Genomic DNA, 18,510 nt, shown 5'->3' with positions numbered 1-18,510 from the left:
ATGCTCATCTAAATACCGACGATGGCCTAGATAACACATTTTCCTACTATGACTTAAATATCTAGCGACAGTGTTATCACCACATACTGAACAAGCCTTATACCCCTTATTTATGCAGTATGACAGATTTCCGTATCCTGGGAAGTTGTTTACTGTCCACATCAGAACTTCCTTTAAAGTGAAGACAGATTTGCTATGTGCATCATACACATTTGGTTCCCCTTCCTCCCACAATTTTTTTAAATCATCGATCATTGGTTGTAGATATATGTCAATGTTATTTCCAGGCTCATACGGGCCAGAAATCAATGTCGATAACATCATAAACTTCCTCTTCATGCATAACCATGGAGGAAGATTATACATTACTTACATGACCGGCCAACAGCTATACCGATTGTTTAATCCATAGTTGTGTGGATTTATACCATCGGCCACTAATCCTAAGCGTATATTTCTAGCCTCGCTACTGAACTCGGGCCACCTACAATCTACATTTTGCCAAGTAGGAGAATCAGATGGATGACGCATCTTTCCATCTTTAAATCGATTCTCCGCATGCCAACTCAATAATTTAGCAGTAGCAGCAGATTTAAACAGTCGTTTAAATCTAGGGATTATCGAAAAATACCACATCACTTTGGCTGGAACATTAACCCTAACTTTACCATCTTTCACAATTTTCCAACGAGAAAGATGGCATTTGGGACACTCAGATAAAGGGTCGGCAGCTGGTCCCCTGTATAACACGCAGTCATTTGGACAAGCGTGGATTTTGACATACTCAAGTCCTAAATCAGTTAAGGTTTTCTTAACTTTATACATACTACCTGGAAGCACATGTTCTTTAAGAAGAAAAGAGCCAATGGATTCAAGAAGATCGGTAAAGGTTTTATCACTAACTCCAAACCTAGCCTTCCAATGATGTAATTTGAGGACTGACTCTAGTTTAGTGCACTCGCTTCCCTCAAAAAGAGGTTGTTTCGCATCAGCAACATACCTCTTAAAGTCATCAGATTCTTTATCCCAATCTTCATTATCATTATATGTTGCTTGACATACATTATATGTTTCTGAAGGGGGTGCGGGCTTTTTACCAGGACAAGTACTACCAACTGATGACTGAGTACTACTAGCAACCCCTTCTCCATGCCAAATCCAATCCAAATATCCTAAACTAAAACCAGATTCATAAAGATGACCCCTGATTATCTTACAGTAAATTTTTTGAAGTTAACGCAGCGTGCACAAGGGCACGGTATTTTTTTTGGGTTTTTAGCATTTTCCTCGGCAAATATCAAGAAATTTTCGACACCATTCTCATATTGCAAAGAATCCCTATCGGCTTTTATCCAAGACTTGTCCATATAAAACCACCTGGTATATCACTAAAATTTTAGTCTAATAACTTATATGATTAATATTATTTATTATATTCCTACTTATTTTTTTGTACCACTATCTAATTTTAAAATAAAACAAGTAAAACATAAATATCAAACATAAATTAGGATAATAATTGACAAAATTATTATCAATGTTTTTGTACCACTATCCTAATTCATTGCTAACAGAATAACACTGAAAAATAGAAAGATACAATTAAAATGCAATTATCCTATAAGTAATTACAGATGTCAAAACAGAGAGATACAATTACGCACAATTAAAATTAAACAAATGTAAAATCAAAACCAAAATTTACAAGCAACAAGATAATTACAGATCAACATCCACCTAGTATAAATTAGGGTTTCAATTTTAAAAACCCCCAATTTTCAAATCTAAGGTTTCAATTTAAAAACACATAATTTTCAAATCCGGGATTTCAAAATTCTAAATTAATGGTTAACATGCAGGGTAATTCAAGTTTATAAAATGAAAAAGGAGGAGAAATAAACCTAATTTGAGTGCGAATGTGAGAGTACAAAAAGTGAGCGCAGTTGCTTTGGTTGAGTAGATTGCAGCAGCGACGAGAGGTCGGAGAGAGTATGACCGAGACCACGGCAAAACAACAGCGAGATTCCGGTAAGAGTTTGAGAGTGAGAGAGAGAGAGATAAACAGTTTATGTGTTTTAGAGAGAGGTTGAGACAGACGAGAGAGAGATGGTGAGTGGGAGAGAGGGAGAGAGTTTGGGTGGGAGAGAACCGGTGACGGGAGAGGGGGAGAGAGTTTGAGAGAGATTGACGAGGGAGAGAGAGTTTGAGAGAGAGAGGGCGTTTTTAGTTTTTAGTTTTTAGTTTAGATTTTTTTAATTAATTTGTTTGAAGAGAGGGAGAGTGAATTCGTTAAGGGGGGAAAATTGGCCAAGGAGGGAAAAAAATGGGGGGTTTTGCTGCGTTCATTTTTTTTTAAAATATAGACATCGGTTCTAAATAAAGCGATGTATATTAACATAGACATCGTATTTTCACGGGATGATGTCTATAATAGTTTAGACATCAGTGGCACATTCGACCGATGTCTATTATATGATGTCTATTCACCTTTTTCTTGTAGTGTATATACAAGTTCTAATTGACCATGTCAAAAACTATCTAAATGCAGAAATCAAATAAACATATACATTCTTATTATCAGTGATTATCAGAATTTATCTTCAATTCTGAACTCTAACACAGTCTTCAGCTTCTTCAAGGAACTTTCCCAATAGATTTTCTTCCATAACATCTAAGTGCCATTGTATCCTCTGTTTGATATCTTTTAGCCCATCTATTGATTCATCATTTTGGTAGATGGATGCCCTGAGATAATGTAGCTTCGAATTCCCAAGAGATAGATCATCCAGTTCCATAAATTTAATCTTCTTTCCATCAGGATTAAATGTAAAGACTTTCTTTCCTAGAATCCTTTCTACTTTGGCTCCTCCAATAGGCATATCGACAGCATATTCAGTTTGATCAATGTAATTTGGAATGTAGTTAGATTTGTAAGTCATCCCCCTCTGCTTTAACTGTATTAAGTTCTTCAAAAATGCAGACCATCTGGTAGTTACAGAGTTAGTTACTATCACACCCCCAACTTAAACAGCAAATTAAATATAACTATTACAACATTTTAAAAGAAGAATACACAACCAACTCCAAGATCTTACAGTTTAGGGTTTGGAACAACCCAACACTACCAACTATTACATCTGATTATAAGTAGCGAGTCCTCACACAAACTATTATTACTTATTCTACCTGAGCTCGAACATAAGCATCAGCATCACAGGTCTTACGGGCAGTCTGCTTGAATCTAACCAAAGTTGCTAGCTGTAATATCAGGGTAAAGCAAGGAGTGAGCCAAATGCTCAACAAGTGCTAACAGTACGATACAAAACATAAATCGAGATATACATTAAAGAATGACAATGGAAAGACATAACCAATGATAACGAGAGATAAAATTATGTGAGATGACATCATTTTGCTTGTATCAAAACAATTTTAAAATCATGTCTTAATCAAAATCATTTTATGATGCTACGGAATACAGCCGGTGATCAGCCGCGAAGTAATCCTGAACCTCGCTGGGTTCTAAAACATTAACGGGAATCCCTAGGCAACTTTTAAGCCTAATATAAGTGTGGAAATGACTCGCGTCTCAGTCCAGATCCACTATTCAAGAAAAACATTTATCCCCCTTTAGGACTGAAAACCCATATTTTATTTATTTCAAAAACTGATGCCGAATTATAACAAAATCTCTTTTAACAGTAAACATTTTTATTAAGGGATTATAGATCAACTCGAAACACGGGAAATATGGTACTAAATCTCAGGGCCATGATTTACAAAATTTTACTCTATTAGGGTAACCAAAAGGTTTTCATATGTCAGAACTTGGACAGGAAAATTTAGTGAGACTAATGGATAATATAAAGGGGTAATGCCAAACTGGGCTTAAACAATGGCTTCTCGTCAAGGTACAGGTGTTGGATCATCAAGAAGATAAGCTTCATGAATACTATGGGTGTTAAGGTATGAAGAAATGATTCTTTAGCTCAGGATATATCAGAGTTGTCAAGCTTTAGGATAAGAAAGAGGGGTATCAATCAATGAGGGATCACTTTGATAAGTTTCTGACTTTCAGGGTTCAAGGTAAGGTTCTATAGGGATTCAAGTATCAGGATTAGATATCAATACTTAGGAATCATCAGCATGTTAATCAAGAGGATCAATCAAGTAATATATCAACTCTTCATTTTATCATGGCATTTAACTATCATGAAAAGGCTTTTGAACTACTTGCAATACATACTCGAGGGTTCATGGCATTTCTATATAATTCAAAGATAAACGAAAGATACGCTTGATTTAAAACATATCAAATGACTCAGGATAATTGCATCAATATATATATATATGAACTGTTTATAGTAAATACGAAGGTCAAGTTGAATTACTTGCCTTGAGAAAGGCTGGTCTGGTCTGACTGGTAGGAGCAACTGGAGCTTCACTCGACCTTTATGGCAAGTTTTCCCTCGTCTCGAGATCCTACATAATAATAATATTCCTCATTATAATATATTCTTACCAGCTTAACCTATTTACAACTTGAAATTAAACACAGATGGCACTTAGGGCTATACGCACTTAATTTTATATTCACTTTTAAATTACAAAAGTACACACATAGCCACATATTCACATATCATATATTAACACCAAATAACACCATATATACCATAATGCAACACTAGGCTTGGATGATCTCGACTCACATCTTAAGTCACTTGGTCGCTAAACTAGACAAGGTCTTCTAATTTTGGCTTCCTAACTCGATGTGCCTTTCCTAAATTATCCAAAACCTATTGACCTTCACTTGTGCCTTTAGCTCTACTGACCTTATACCATCTTACAACTATGGTGGTCGACCTAATACTCACTTCTAAGTGTTCTAAAACTATGTGCTAAGTGAAAGCGCTCACTGGTGCCAATTTCAGAATGACAACTATAGTTTCTTGAGTGCATTAGGCACTCTTAAACTACAAGTTTTCCTTCAAAACTTTTACACAAGACTCTCCTGACCTAAGGGCATCTCACAAACTTGATGTGGCTCAAGGGCCTGGCTTGGGCCTTCTTGGGCCTAAGCTAAAAGTCCAAGGTTCCCCTGTTTTTCTGGGCAGAAAATGCCCTGACTTGAATTAACTTGTGACACATGGTTCTAACTCATATCCTATGAACTATGGTTGGAAAAACTTTTCTGACACTCCCTCTAACTAAGGCCCAATGGGGCCTAATGAGGGCCTACCCATGACATGGTTAAATCTTCCTATTTCTAAGTTGCAACAAAACTGTCCCCTGCTGGACAGATTTTGTTATTCTACTTGTGCACCTAACCAAAAGACATGCAAATCTCCAACCAACTCCTAAAACCTTTTATATACTCCCAATACTAACTTCTGGTGGCTTGGGCCTCAAAGTGCACATCAATGACATGGTCAAAACTCACTCTAAACCTCAGGGTACTAAACTGATTTTCTGCAGAAACTATAACTCTCATTACTCCAAGGTTTTGACTTGACAAACTCAACTACCAACATCCCAATACTTAAACCAGGACTTATACATGGTAATCTACTGAACTAACTCCCTTATTCTCAAAATAACCTTGGGTGAGATCATCCTTACCTAAGGTACAATTATGGCAAAACAAAAGAGATCACATTTCTCAACTCACCAATCATTAAGTTTTTGAAACCACAAGATATGCATTTTATAAAAGATAACCAGGAATTATTACCATGCAACAAGAAGCATAAATCAATATTAACACATTATTCCTACTGAAATTAAGGCTCACTAACAAAATCTTTCCAAATGATCAAAATCTTACAACATTCTAAGAGAAATCCACATGCATGCATGTCCTCGGGTTTTGCAAACCAAAACAACACATTTTCTACATATATTCTACCATAAAATTGACATGCAAGCCTAGAATGAGCTATACCCAGATGATCACTTACCATGCAAGGAGTTTTATCAAATTTTCACCACAAAATTCAAGTCATTATCACATAAACATGCAAAATTTGAGCAAAACAACAAGAATGATCTCAAGGACCATTCATTCGGCTCCCATATGGTCATGGCTGAATGAAATGGATGGGAAGGGCCATTTAATCATCAAGAGTTTCCTTCTCAAGACTTGGCACTTATCCATTCCTTGTAGTCCTCTCAAAAACAACCCTAAACTCACAAGAATCAAGGTTGTGTTTTGAGTTTCACTAAAACCTTTACATGCAACCTTTAAACTTAAACTTTCTACTCAAAACTCTTTGAAATATGAGTGATCATGGTATGGGAAGTAACATTTACTTGTGTAAAGAGTAGAAGCTTGGTTGAGGAATGAAGAAAAAAAATGGGGAGGGGGGTTTCGGCTAAAAGACGAGAGTGAGGGAGGGAGGAGGGAGGGAGGAGAAAGTGTGGTGGTGAGTGAAGTGAAATGATCATGTCTTTGCTAGTTTTATGGTTTTTGTATTAGCAAAAGTGAGTGGAATTAGGAATTGACATGATTAGCCTTCCACTTGAACTTGGTTTAATTTGCATGCAAGGGTAAAGAAGGAAATTGGCTAGAAAAATAAGAGTTAGTGGGGTTGGAATTGTCCTCTTTGTCCTTGAAAAGAATGAGAGGGTGGTTTGCATGCAAGGGATTTATTGTAATTTGCTAAATATGACAACTAAAATTTATAATGATTTATTTTTATAAAATAAAATACAAGTTCAAAAATTATAAAATTTATACCATAAAATAACTTGGATTTTTAGAGACTTTATAAAATCATTTTCAAAATTTGTGAACAAAATACCTTTTAAAAGAAAAAATTTCCAAGGCTTAGAATATTCCTTATAAATCAAAAATAAAGAAATTAAATAAACTCTTGCTTTGAAAAATCATATACTACATAAAGCAAATTTATAATGCAGAAATTTGCACTCACACAAACATACAATCATTGAATATATTTTCATTCGGCTTTAATATTATACCAAATCCACAAATAATATTACACGAAGATACCGGTCGTAACAGTTACCCTAAGAATTATAGCAATATATTCCAACTCCTACCATAGTTTATCTTTCATATGCTCTTATGTCAACCTCAATCTCCTACCAGATTTCAAAAAATATATCATCTTTTCTCCAACTAGATCAATGACTATTTGTACATACATAATCTTCTGGAAATCTTCAAGCATCACATTATCTCCAATTTCTGTTAAATTTCCATGCTTCCTTAGAATTAAAGCATTAGCCACAATGAATCATCACTTAACCTACCCAGACCACTTGTGACTCCAGGTCTTCTAGCATGAGAACTCCCACTGTAAATCTCCTATAATATTTCAGAGGAATATCTTCTAGGTGCCAGCTTTTTGCTTCCCCGTAGCAACTTCCTCTTCGCTTCAAAAGTAAGCTCCAGCATATCAGATTTTATGTTCTCAGAATCTGGATTTATTATCTCAGCTTGAATTGGGTTTGAAGGATCAACAACTTGAGTAGTAGCAGAGGTTGTGACTGGTTGAACATCAACATTTGTCTTTTCATTAACTTGAGCATTGTCAGAGGTTAATTTCCGTTTATCAGCCAAATCAGCTCCATAAATCTTTTTTCTTTGATGAGCTTGACTAACTTCTTCTTCTTCAACTTTTTTTTTAGTATCAAAATCTTGAGCTACTGTATAGACTGGATCTATCAGTATTTGATGTTTAGATGCCTTGGATATTGATTTCCATTTGGCATCTTTAGCTTTAGGCTTTGGCTTCGACTTCTCTCCCATCTTCTCTTTCCCTTATGTCTCCTATCAACATTTAAGATTGCTTGGGACCTGAGAGGTCTTTCAGCATCTGCCTGACTCACCTCCCTTATAACTACCCCTTTGGTTGGTCTGTTTTAATGATCATCTTCATAAGGTAATTGAGAGATAGCAACATTAGTATTTGCTATCCTCGTGGATTTGAATTCTTCCTCCAATTGCCTAAGATGTTCTAAGTCAACTCTAGGATTTTCTTTCTTAAAGATTCTTCTACTCACCTCAGAATAAAATGCTTGAATCTTTGGGTCCTTGTAGAAAAGAGTTGCCTTTCTGCCTTTTACTTTCAGAGTTTGTAGATACTGACTTGCTTATGCACCAGCTTCTATATCCAGAATGCCTTGGTCATCATTAGCATTTGTGACTTTCAGAGATTATTGAGTTATTGTAGTAGTCACAGTCAGTTCTTTAGATTGCTATCCTTTAACTTATCCTACTTCCTCCACCTTGTCTAGATTGATACCTAGTGACTTTTGATGAACCACTAGTCCCAACTAGCTCTTCACCTCTCCTCTTCACAAGTTCCTTTCTTCCTCCCTTATTACCTCCATCAGGATTTTCATCATCAACATCTTTCAATATTAGCTGCTTATATTTAGATTTATCAATTTTCTCCCTACTTTTAGGCAACATCACCAAGCAGAAGGTAAAGAATCAGATCCATTGAAGTTTGTACCTCAGTAAGTTGCCTAGACATTAGCTTTTGATGTTCCTCCAATCTAGCCTGATTGGCTTCAATTTGAGTCTATCTTGCAACATTAGGTGCAATCTGCTTCTGAATTTCCTGATTAATAGTCAGCTTTGTAGCAAGAAAAGAATCTCTGATTTGATTGATTTGAGAAGTAGTAGATTCTTGAGTTGTGTGTAAAGATCTGACTAAAAACATAGATGCTTTGAAATGATTGGGCATTTCAGGATTTTGAATTGTCTGTTCATCAATTTCCAAATGATTCACATCATAGTTTTTGGATAAATGATATTCAACATCCTTTCATTTTGCATTCCAGACCTCATCAAAGAACTCCTGCTTTTTCTTGGCATCTCACTCCTTTAACTTCTATTGCCTCATATAGGTGGGCATATCTTCAGGGAAAAATAATTGATCTAGATCATCCTCAGGATCTAGAGTGACATTTAGATTTGAAGTATCAGCTTCTTCACCATCATTAGATACTGTCTCATGAACAGATCCTTCATTAGCAACTGGTTTTTGAACTATCTGCTGAACTTCATCTCCAGCTTCAGTATTTAAGATAGAATCAAAAATTGGTGTTGTATGTGATCCAGATGCTTCAGAAACTGCCATGTCATCAGCATTTAACTCCAAATCTTCAAGTATAGTAGACATGTGAGGTAGAGCTTCAGTATTTATCTCCAAGACCTCAATACTCGTGGAGTGCTGTGGTGACCCTGCTATGAATAGATCTTCATGAATGGACTGTTGTGCATCTGCATCTTCAGCAAACAGGGAAAATAACAAGTGATGGATTGATAGAGTGAGTGGACTGCAGGAAAGTATCAGTACTTAGATCTGCAGGTAGATTATCAGCACTTAGTACATCCGAGTTTAATCGAGGGACTACAGACTGTTGTTCAGCAGCTATTTCTGTTGTACTATGTGCACCTGTAAGATATAACAAGTAACACTTAATCTCTATATTCTATTAAAGTAGTCTAACTACTCCTTACACCACACAACTCATAACTTTTAAGAGTTAGAGTTTCCTCACAAGGATTACTAAATCCTCACTCTTATCTACCTCTCCTTTTGCCAGGAAACATCCTGCCTCTTTTTAATTCAGTTTTTCTCTAAATTTTTATCTCATTCTCACATGAAAGGCTCATATAATTTTGTCCTACAGAAATAAGAGGTGGCTAAAGAAAGGTTGTCTGTGGTCATACAACTAGAGGTAGTCCTTAAATAAAGGTCTCGTTATAATCATACCAACAGGATTTATAACATGATAGATAAATGCTGATAACACAAAATCAGTATTTAAAATAAATGTTGATAAGGTGGAATCAATATTTATACCTTACGATTCTAAAGACTCTGGTGGTTGGAAGACATCCAATGGAGGTACTGATAAGATATTAGTAGATGGTGGTGATGGATGAATCCTACCTTTAGCATCTAAAACTAATATCCCTGCTTCAGGAGTTAAGCCTTCATTTTAACTTTGATGTAATGGTTTTTTTGAGGATGGAGATTCAGGAGTTTCTGGGTAACTTTGACATTCAGGTTTTTGTTTACTCCTCTCCTCAGATTCAGTTTCCGACTCATGTGCTGCTCCAAGTTTGAAACCAGCTCTATGCTTAAAAGTATGCTTCTTAATAGAATGATAAAAATATTTAATCTTTGCAACTTTATCTATGATCTTAGAAGATTCATCATCATGCCATTGTTGAATGAAATTTTCAGCAAGAGACTCTATTTCTTCAATATCTGCTACAATACTTTGAAGTGCAGGTTCTTGTGTGACAGGATCAGATTTTGTACTAGCTGATGTATCCTGTGAGATAGGTTCTTATGTGCTTTATACAGGGAAGAGACATTCCCTTTGTAACCTCTTGACACTCTCTTTTACTTGCTCATGAGTTATTTCCCTCACTCTTTTCCTTGGCTGCTTCACTAGAGAATCAGAAAATTTAACAGGTGCATCAAGATTTTTCTGGAAATTAGGATTTGGAGTAGATGCACTCTGTGTCTTCTCGACAATTTCTTTCTTAATCTTGAGAAGATTTTGAGCATAGTAGGCTTTGGTCAGCTTCCTTTTCCTTGGCCTTGGGCTTGTACCAGTTTCATCATTATTTCTGGTACTTTGAACAACATCAATAGTTGTACCATAATCAGTTGGTAGAACAACTGGTCTTGGAGAAGAATCAGAATTTAAGCTTGGAAATTTTGAAGATAAGGTAGCATTGTCCTCGTCATCATCTGATTCTAATCCTGCAAGCATAAGCTTCCTCCTTACATATTCTGAAGGTTTAGAAGATTTAGGAACTTATTTTGCATCTGCTTTTGATTTGGCTACATTAGAATTTATAGCATCTGATCTCCTACCCTCATGGGGTTTCTCAACTGGAGCCTCAACCCAGAAATCTAGCTTAAGTTTTTTCCTTTTTACAACAGGTGTCTTTTGAGAGGCACCTGAGGTGGTTTGTGTTTGTGTTTGGGTTGTTGTGCTGGGGTGATTTACATGGGGGTTCCCAGTGGTGATTTCCTGCATCTGAGCACTCTGCTTGTTGGGCAAACCATAAGTCACAGGAAGCCTTACAATAAGCAAGTTCCTAGCAACCAATGGAAACCTAAAAGGAACTAAATCCTCTTTCTTTTTATCTTGTGAGATGAGATCAGAAAATCCCTTTTGTAAGCTTAAATACTGCCACAATTTGATTAGTGGGGATATGGATATCAGGGAAACATATATTGAAAATCAACTGACAGAATCTAGCATAATACACAGTATTCTTATCGATAGTTAATCTATCACCTATAAAAGATAAAATTACTCTACCAAAATCATAATTTGTACCATGAATCAAAGAGTACCCTATTGGTTGTGTCATGATAGGAAGCTCATCAAAGTTGGAAGATTTGTTTTTGAAAGCCTTTGTAATGAAATCTAAAAAGAAATTCCAATCCTTCCTAAGCCCATTTCTCTTTAATTGACCAAGGTTCTTCAAGTTCTTGTCATAGCCTATCTCATTGAAAAACCTCCGCATTTCAGCATATCCCATAAAAGTAGAGTAGGAGTCATGAGCAGGAAACTGTAATGCATCTCTTACAGTTTGAGGAGCTACAATCCTTTTCTTATTGTCAAACTTAAATACCAGATTTGGAGTCCCATTGGAACATCCATCATCATAAACACCAGTTTTCCAAATAGATAGTACCCGGTCACCTGAGATTTTGGGTGGAGCTGTAAGAGCAACCCAATCTCACTGGATCTCAAAAAGTCCTGAAATATATAAAAAACAATATTGACATTGTTGTTATCCAGTATAACCGATTAATCGTTAGTAACAAACTTGGCATCCCATAATTGAAAAGTTTAGAAACACCTGGTGAAGTCATTGTGAATTTGCAAGAAAAAGTTTCAAGACGAAATTAGGGTTGCAGAGTTTACGGGTGAAAGAGAGAGAGAGAGAGTAAGTTAGCAGAGAAGATGATAATAGAGATTAGATAAAGTGTTAATTTGAAATCATAAATTGATTTTGTTTAACAAATCACTCCACTAACTCAGAAATGTTTCTGTTCAGCGGGACACGTGGCAACCTGCAATTTAATGTAAAAACAATCATGTAAACGTGTAATATAGGTAGTTACTGTACGCACAGTTTTCCAGAATAATGTTTTGTGTATACTCAAATGTTTTTACATATCCTCACACCATCAGTAAATAACTTTAATCATGCAATATTTGCCACTTGCATATTACTTCACCACTATAATTAAAATACTAATTAAAACAATATTTGAATAAATTTTAAAATTATCGTCAGAATATAATGGTCAATCATAGTTTGACCAATATCAATATTTAATCAACCACTATTAGGATTTATCAGTCAACACAAGTTTGACCAATATCAAAGCTTATACAGATAATCAAAGTTTAACATGCAGCTACTGGATGGGATTAATAGAAGGTAATTACATGCTTTTTTGGCATCAGAGTTTAACACTATAATTAATATTTAACAAGTACTGATACATAATAAGAAGATACCACACTCTAATTATCAGTAGTTATTCCAAATTATCAGAGTTTGAGAGATTTCCTGATACCATTCCCAATTCATTCACCAATCTTGTAAAGGCAGCTTCACAGAGAGGTTTAGTGAATAGGGGTGTAATTCGAACCGAACCGGCTCGAACTCGACTTGAACTCGACTCGATGAATTGAGCTCGACTCGAACTCTTTATCGAGCTCGAGCCCGAACACATTTTCTGGCTCGATAAAAAACTCGAGTCGAGCCGAGTTTTTTTAAGCTCGACTCAAGATCGACTCAATAAACTCGAACTCGACTCGGCTCAAACTCGAGCTCGATTACTTTTTTTATAAATATTTATGTGTTTGCTAATATATGTGTCATTCAATTGTCTAATAAAATTAGTTTTACAGACTAATTTACTAGTTTTTCATGATATATCGGCATTATTAGGTTTTTATTATATTTGGTAAAAATTTTAAATTGAATTATTTTGTTAAAATATATTTAATTATTTTTTATAGTTAAAGTTTAAAAATTATTTTATTATTTTCTCCTCTTTTTTTGAAAAATGAAAAAAATACAAAATCTGTTTTTTCATTATTTTTTAAGAAATTTATGTTAAAGAACTAAGAAGAAAGTCAAATGTCCAGGAAAAAATCATGGCATTTAAAACAATATAGCATATACTTGGTTGCTTGGTAAAAAAATAGGCACTTTATATATTACATATTGTAACAAAATTACAATTAAAAAAATCAAATAAATTAAGGATGGTCAATATCACAAATTCACAATTGACAAGAACATTAGATCATTAAAATCAACATATTTAAAATAAATTAATAAGTGATAAGTTACAAGTTCCCATAATGGTAGACCATAATTCCATAATTATATGTCTCAGAACAAAAGACCTAAGAACATCTCCAACAAGCTCTTTAACAAGCTCTTAAGTGGAAAAATAAAGAGCATTGTCAAAATTGGAGCTCCAAGAGACTCTTAGAAGATCTTTAAAACCTTAAGAGCCTCCTCTCTCCCCTCTCTTTTAAGAGCCAACCACTAGCTCTTAACTTATATTTTATTATAAAGTAATTCAACCACCCACTTTCTCTCTCTACTTTGTATTGTGCTCCTATTAAATAAAGATATTTTAATATTAAAATATTATTTAAAGAGTGCATATAAAGAGTGTTGTTGGAGGCGAATGTACATTAAGTTGTTAAAAATCATTATTTTATAATATATTTGAAGAGTGCCTTAAGAGACTGTTGGAGATGCTCTAAGTCTGGTAAACATAAAAGGTCTGCAAATTGCACTACAGACTTGAGATACATGCAAAAATTTCATAAAAAAAGTAGGTTGCAGGCTCCTAGTTGATGATTCATTGATAACTCGATAATAACCCCAATAATCCTAATAATCTTGAAACTCGATAATAATTTATATAAGCTCGATAAACTCGACGACCCGTTAAAAAACTCGATAAGATTGAACTCGTTAAAATTGGATAAACTCGAAAACTCGTTTAAAAACTCAAAAACTCGATTAAATAACTCGATAATATTGAACTCATTAAATTGGAATAAGCACGAAAACTCGTTTAAAAACTCGATTAAAAACTCGCGAGTAGCTTGAACTCTACTCGCTTATTATTTGGGCCGAGCTCGGACATAATTTTCAGGCTCGATTTTTGTTTGGCTCGATTCGACATGATTAAAAAAAGCCCGGACTCGAATTTAATAAGCACAAACTCGACTCAAATTAATTGGTGATCTGTTGGAACAATAATAAATTCCACTGTACCTTCCATCACATGCTCCCTGATGAAATGATACTTAATACTGATGTGTTTAGTCATTGAATGTTGTACTAGCTTTCTTGTCATTGCAATAGAACTTTGATTATCACAATATAAAGAAATTGCAGAATACTCTAACCCATAATCCAGTAACCGATTCTTCATCCATAGACTTTGAGCACACTAGCTTTCTGCAGCAATATATTCATCTTCTACACTTGATATGAAAATTGACTTTTGTTTCTTGCTAAACCAAGAAACCAACCTGCCACCAAGAAATTGGCAGCTTCCAGAAGTGTTTTTCCTGTCTATTTTACATCCTATAAAATCAACATCTGAGTATCCAAATAGCTTAAAGTCTAAATCTCTAGGATACTATAATCCAAGATTTAGGGTGCGTTTAAGATATTTAAAAATTCTTTTCACAGCTAATAGATGTGGTTCCTTTGTATCATCTTGGAACCTTGCACATAGACAGGTAGCATACATGATATCAGGTCTACTAGCAGTCAAATATAGGAGATAGACAATCATACCTCTGTAGTTAGTTATATCTACTGATGAATCAGTATTTAAATCTAACTTGGTTGCGGTGGCCATTGGAGTTGTTACAGTTGAACGTTCTTGCATTACAAATCATTTGAGTAAATTCCTGGTGTATTTTGATTCATTTATGAAGATCCCTTCATCAGTCTGTTTAACCTGTAAACCCATAAAATAACTCAATTCTCCCATCAGACTCATTTGATATCTTGACAACATTAGCTTTGCAAACCTCTCACAGAGTTTATCATTAGTAGAACCATAAATGATATCATCAATATATATATGTACTAATAACAAGTCTTTACAATGATATTTATAAAATGTGACGCCCTCAATCTCGGGGTTAGTAAATGAGGACCCACACACCCTTAATCTAATATTTAAATAAGCATAAACCCCGATAACTACTAACAGGATCAAACAGGATAAAGTATGAGACAAGATTACAACTACCAATCATAAAATATAACTTACAACCCCAAAATAATTTTAAATATACATAGTCGATCCTGGCTTGGAACTGACAGATAACTCATTGTATCTTTACAACTTTCTGGCTAAGCGCTTTCTCACTCAAAAGCACCACTACCTGCTCTGGCAACCGGAAGCCCTCAACACGGTAGGGACCACCAGGTACGCTCTTACGAGTAGTGCGCCTAAGTCTGGCCATCTTCTTGCTTAACTTCCATGGTTAGATTAAAACAAAACATATGAGTATAAAACTCAGCAAGTAACTATAAAGCAGTTCTACAATATGAAATCCACAATTTACTTTACCAAACTCAGGGCATTCTACTTTATCAGTTCTAGGTGGCAGATTTCCATCTTTCGGGTTATGAAAGGGTTATGAAGGAAAAACATGTGGGGCTTTCAAGGAATAGGGCTCGAAGCAGGGTGAAAGCCGACATTCATTACAAATCATTAAAGGATCAAAACAGATCTTTCAGAAAGGAAAGCAACAATATCTCACTATATGGAATCAATTATATGATCAACAGATTAAAATCAGGGTTCACGAGCTTTAAGCTTCACAATATCACAACCAACTCTTTAAACAACAATATAAACCATTTTTCATTTTCAAGAATCAATTTCCGAACAGGAAATTTCAGTTTCATTTTAAGTAATCAATATAGAACCCTTGATTGTGAAGGGTTCCAAAGGCATAAAACGCAGCGGATAAACGTAAATAAAACAAAAATTTCGAAACCCAAAAACAGGATCCATGTATAATTCTGGGCATATTATGGAGATAACGAATCATACCTTTCAAGAGCTTAACTTTCACGAACTCAACGGAGATCTTAGCTATCACGCTTTGTGTCTACCTCTCGGAGAAACACCTCTATGGTATCCACACGAGCACCTTCAAGAACGTCTCACAAACTTGACTACGGAATGGATGTACTAGCCTCCTTCTTGACGATCTGAATTGCCTCTGCCTCTCTTTGCTGCTAGGGTTTTCTCAAAAATGTACAAGCCTCTTTAACCTATCATTATGTATTTATAATGGTTGATTAAAAAGGCCCATAACAGCAAAACCCAACCCTATTAGGTATTGGATTAAATAATAAAAATGAATTTCTATTATTTAATTAATAACTAAGTCATGCTTAATTATTATGGGCAAAAACATTCCTTTTAATTCGAATTTATATTATCTCAATTAAGTCTTACTTAATTATAATAAAATTCAAATAATCATCAATTAATTTAAATCCATAATTTAAATTAACTATTCCATTAAGTGCTCTATTTGTGCGACCCTATAGGCTATTATTTAATTGGCAATAATTTTATTCTCTAATAAAATTATAAACAATGAGCGCTATCTATTAATACATCATTGTTACCCAATTAAACAATAATTAAATCGTGATTAGATAAAACATTTCGTGATTAATGTTTTTCGTGTAATATAATCCCTTTAACCATACATATTATAGATTAAACTCGAGGCATGTATTTAGTCATCCTCTTCAACATTTAATCCGAGTTTACTTGATCCATGAGTAGATTACCGAGACAAATCATTATTTGAGCATGGCCATGCTTTTATAATCTCACTCAATCAAGAGGCCAATAATATCTCTCCTAATTATAGGAGGGTTAAATCCTTTATCCATCATTCATATTCCTCATACGACTCATGATATACCCGATGTCCACTTTTATCATCACCCGATCAAAAGTAACTTTTAATGTAGTCAAAGTATATTAATCCTCGTATAGAAATATAATGATTTCAAGTCAAAGGATCGTTACACCATTATCACTGTGAGTCTTTCTTATGACTTTATTAAACATGAAGAATCTCACTTTGGATCTGTCCAGTACCATGTACTCTCACATGTACCTATGTATTGACTTTATTATCCCCATACTTATAACCAATGAGATGTGGTTATCTTGTCAAACAACATACTAGTCTATCTATGTATTATTATTTTCCTATATAATAATACTCGACTAGGGACCTTTAAGAATATGATATATTATATAATCTCAAGTTCAAGTCATGTACTTAAACTATACAATTTGTATCATGATTCTAAGGACATTTATTATGCTAACAAAATATCGCAGTAATTAAGGTCATCATAAATATATTTATTGAATGATCAACTGACATAAAGATTATAAAAGAATAATATATTGCCTCTAGGGCACCTACACTAACAATCTCCCACTTGCACTAGAGCCAATCACCCATATATCTAATACCCATGGAACTAGTGTGACCATCGTACTTCTGTTGCGACAAGCCTTTGGTCAGTGGGTCTGCAATGTTATCATTTGTGTGCACTTTACATATGTGTATATCACCCCTTTCATTAATCTCTCGAATAAGGTGAAATCTCCTGAGTATATGTTTAGCCCGGGAGTGTGATCTAGGTTCTTTAGCCTGTGCAATGGCTCCATTATTATCGCAGTATAGATCAATGGGATCTGCGATCGATGGAACCACTCCCAAATCAGAAATGAACTTTCAAATCCAAACGGCCTCCTTAGCTGCTTCACAAGCTGCAATGTACTCAGCCTCCATTGTAGAATCAGCTATTGTTTCTTGCTTTGAACTCTCCCAGCTTACAGCACCTCCGTTTAGACAAAACACAAAACTAGACTGTGATACAGTATCATCTCTGTCTGTTTGGAAACTTGCATCGGTGTAACCTTTTACAATGAGTTTCTCTTCTCCTCCATACACCAAGAATAAATCTTTAGTTCTTTTTAGGTACTTAAGAATATTCTTAACTGCCATCCAGTGACCTTCACCCGGATTAGACTGGTATCTGCTCGTCATGCTCAACGCATACGAGACATCTGGGCGAGTACATACCATTGCATACATGATAGATCCAATTGCTGAAGTATATGGAACTTTATTCATATGGTCCTTCTCATCCAATGATTTCGGACGCTGGTCCTTAGAGATTGTTATCCCTTGAGACACGGGGACATATCCCCTTTTTGCATTTTGCATTCCAAAACGATGCAAAACCTTATCAATGTATGTGCTCTGACTTAGACCGATCATCCTTCTAGATCTTTCTCTATAGATCCTCATTCCTAGAATGTATGATGCCTCTCCTAAGTCTTTAATGGAGAAATTGCTCCCTAACCAAGTCTTAACAGCCTT

The 18,510-nt window shown here is 35.1% G+C and overlaps 1 protein-coding gene across 1 annotated transcript; it reads right to left on the bottom strand.

Moving 5' to 3' along the window:
* Positions 1–369: 369 nt before the first annotated feature.
* Positions 370–2,879, bottom strand: LOC141705544 (uncharacterized). The gene is made up of 2 exons (XM_074508453.1): positions 2,619–2,879; positions 370–1,212 (listed from the first exon to the last, which is right to left on the bottom strand). The coding sequence occupies exons 1-2, from the start codon at positions 2,877–2,879 to the stop codon at positions 370–372; spliced, it is 1,104 nt and encodes a 367-aa protein (XP_074364554.1).
* Between the last annotated feature and the right edge of the window lie 15,631 nt (positions 2,880–18,510).

This window comes from Apium graveolens, unplaced genomic scaffold, assembly GCF_009905375.1.
Source record: "Apium graveolens cultivar Ventura unplaced genomic scaffold, ASM990537v1 ctg9015, whole genome shotgun sequence".
NCBI classification, from domain to species: domain Eukaryota; kingdom Viridiplantae; phylum Streptophyta; class Magnoliopsida; order Apiales; family Apiaceae; genus Apium; species Apium graveolens.
Note: the sequence above shows the minus strand (reverse complement) of the source record. Positions and strands in the feature narration are given on the sequence as shown.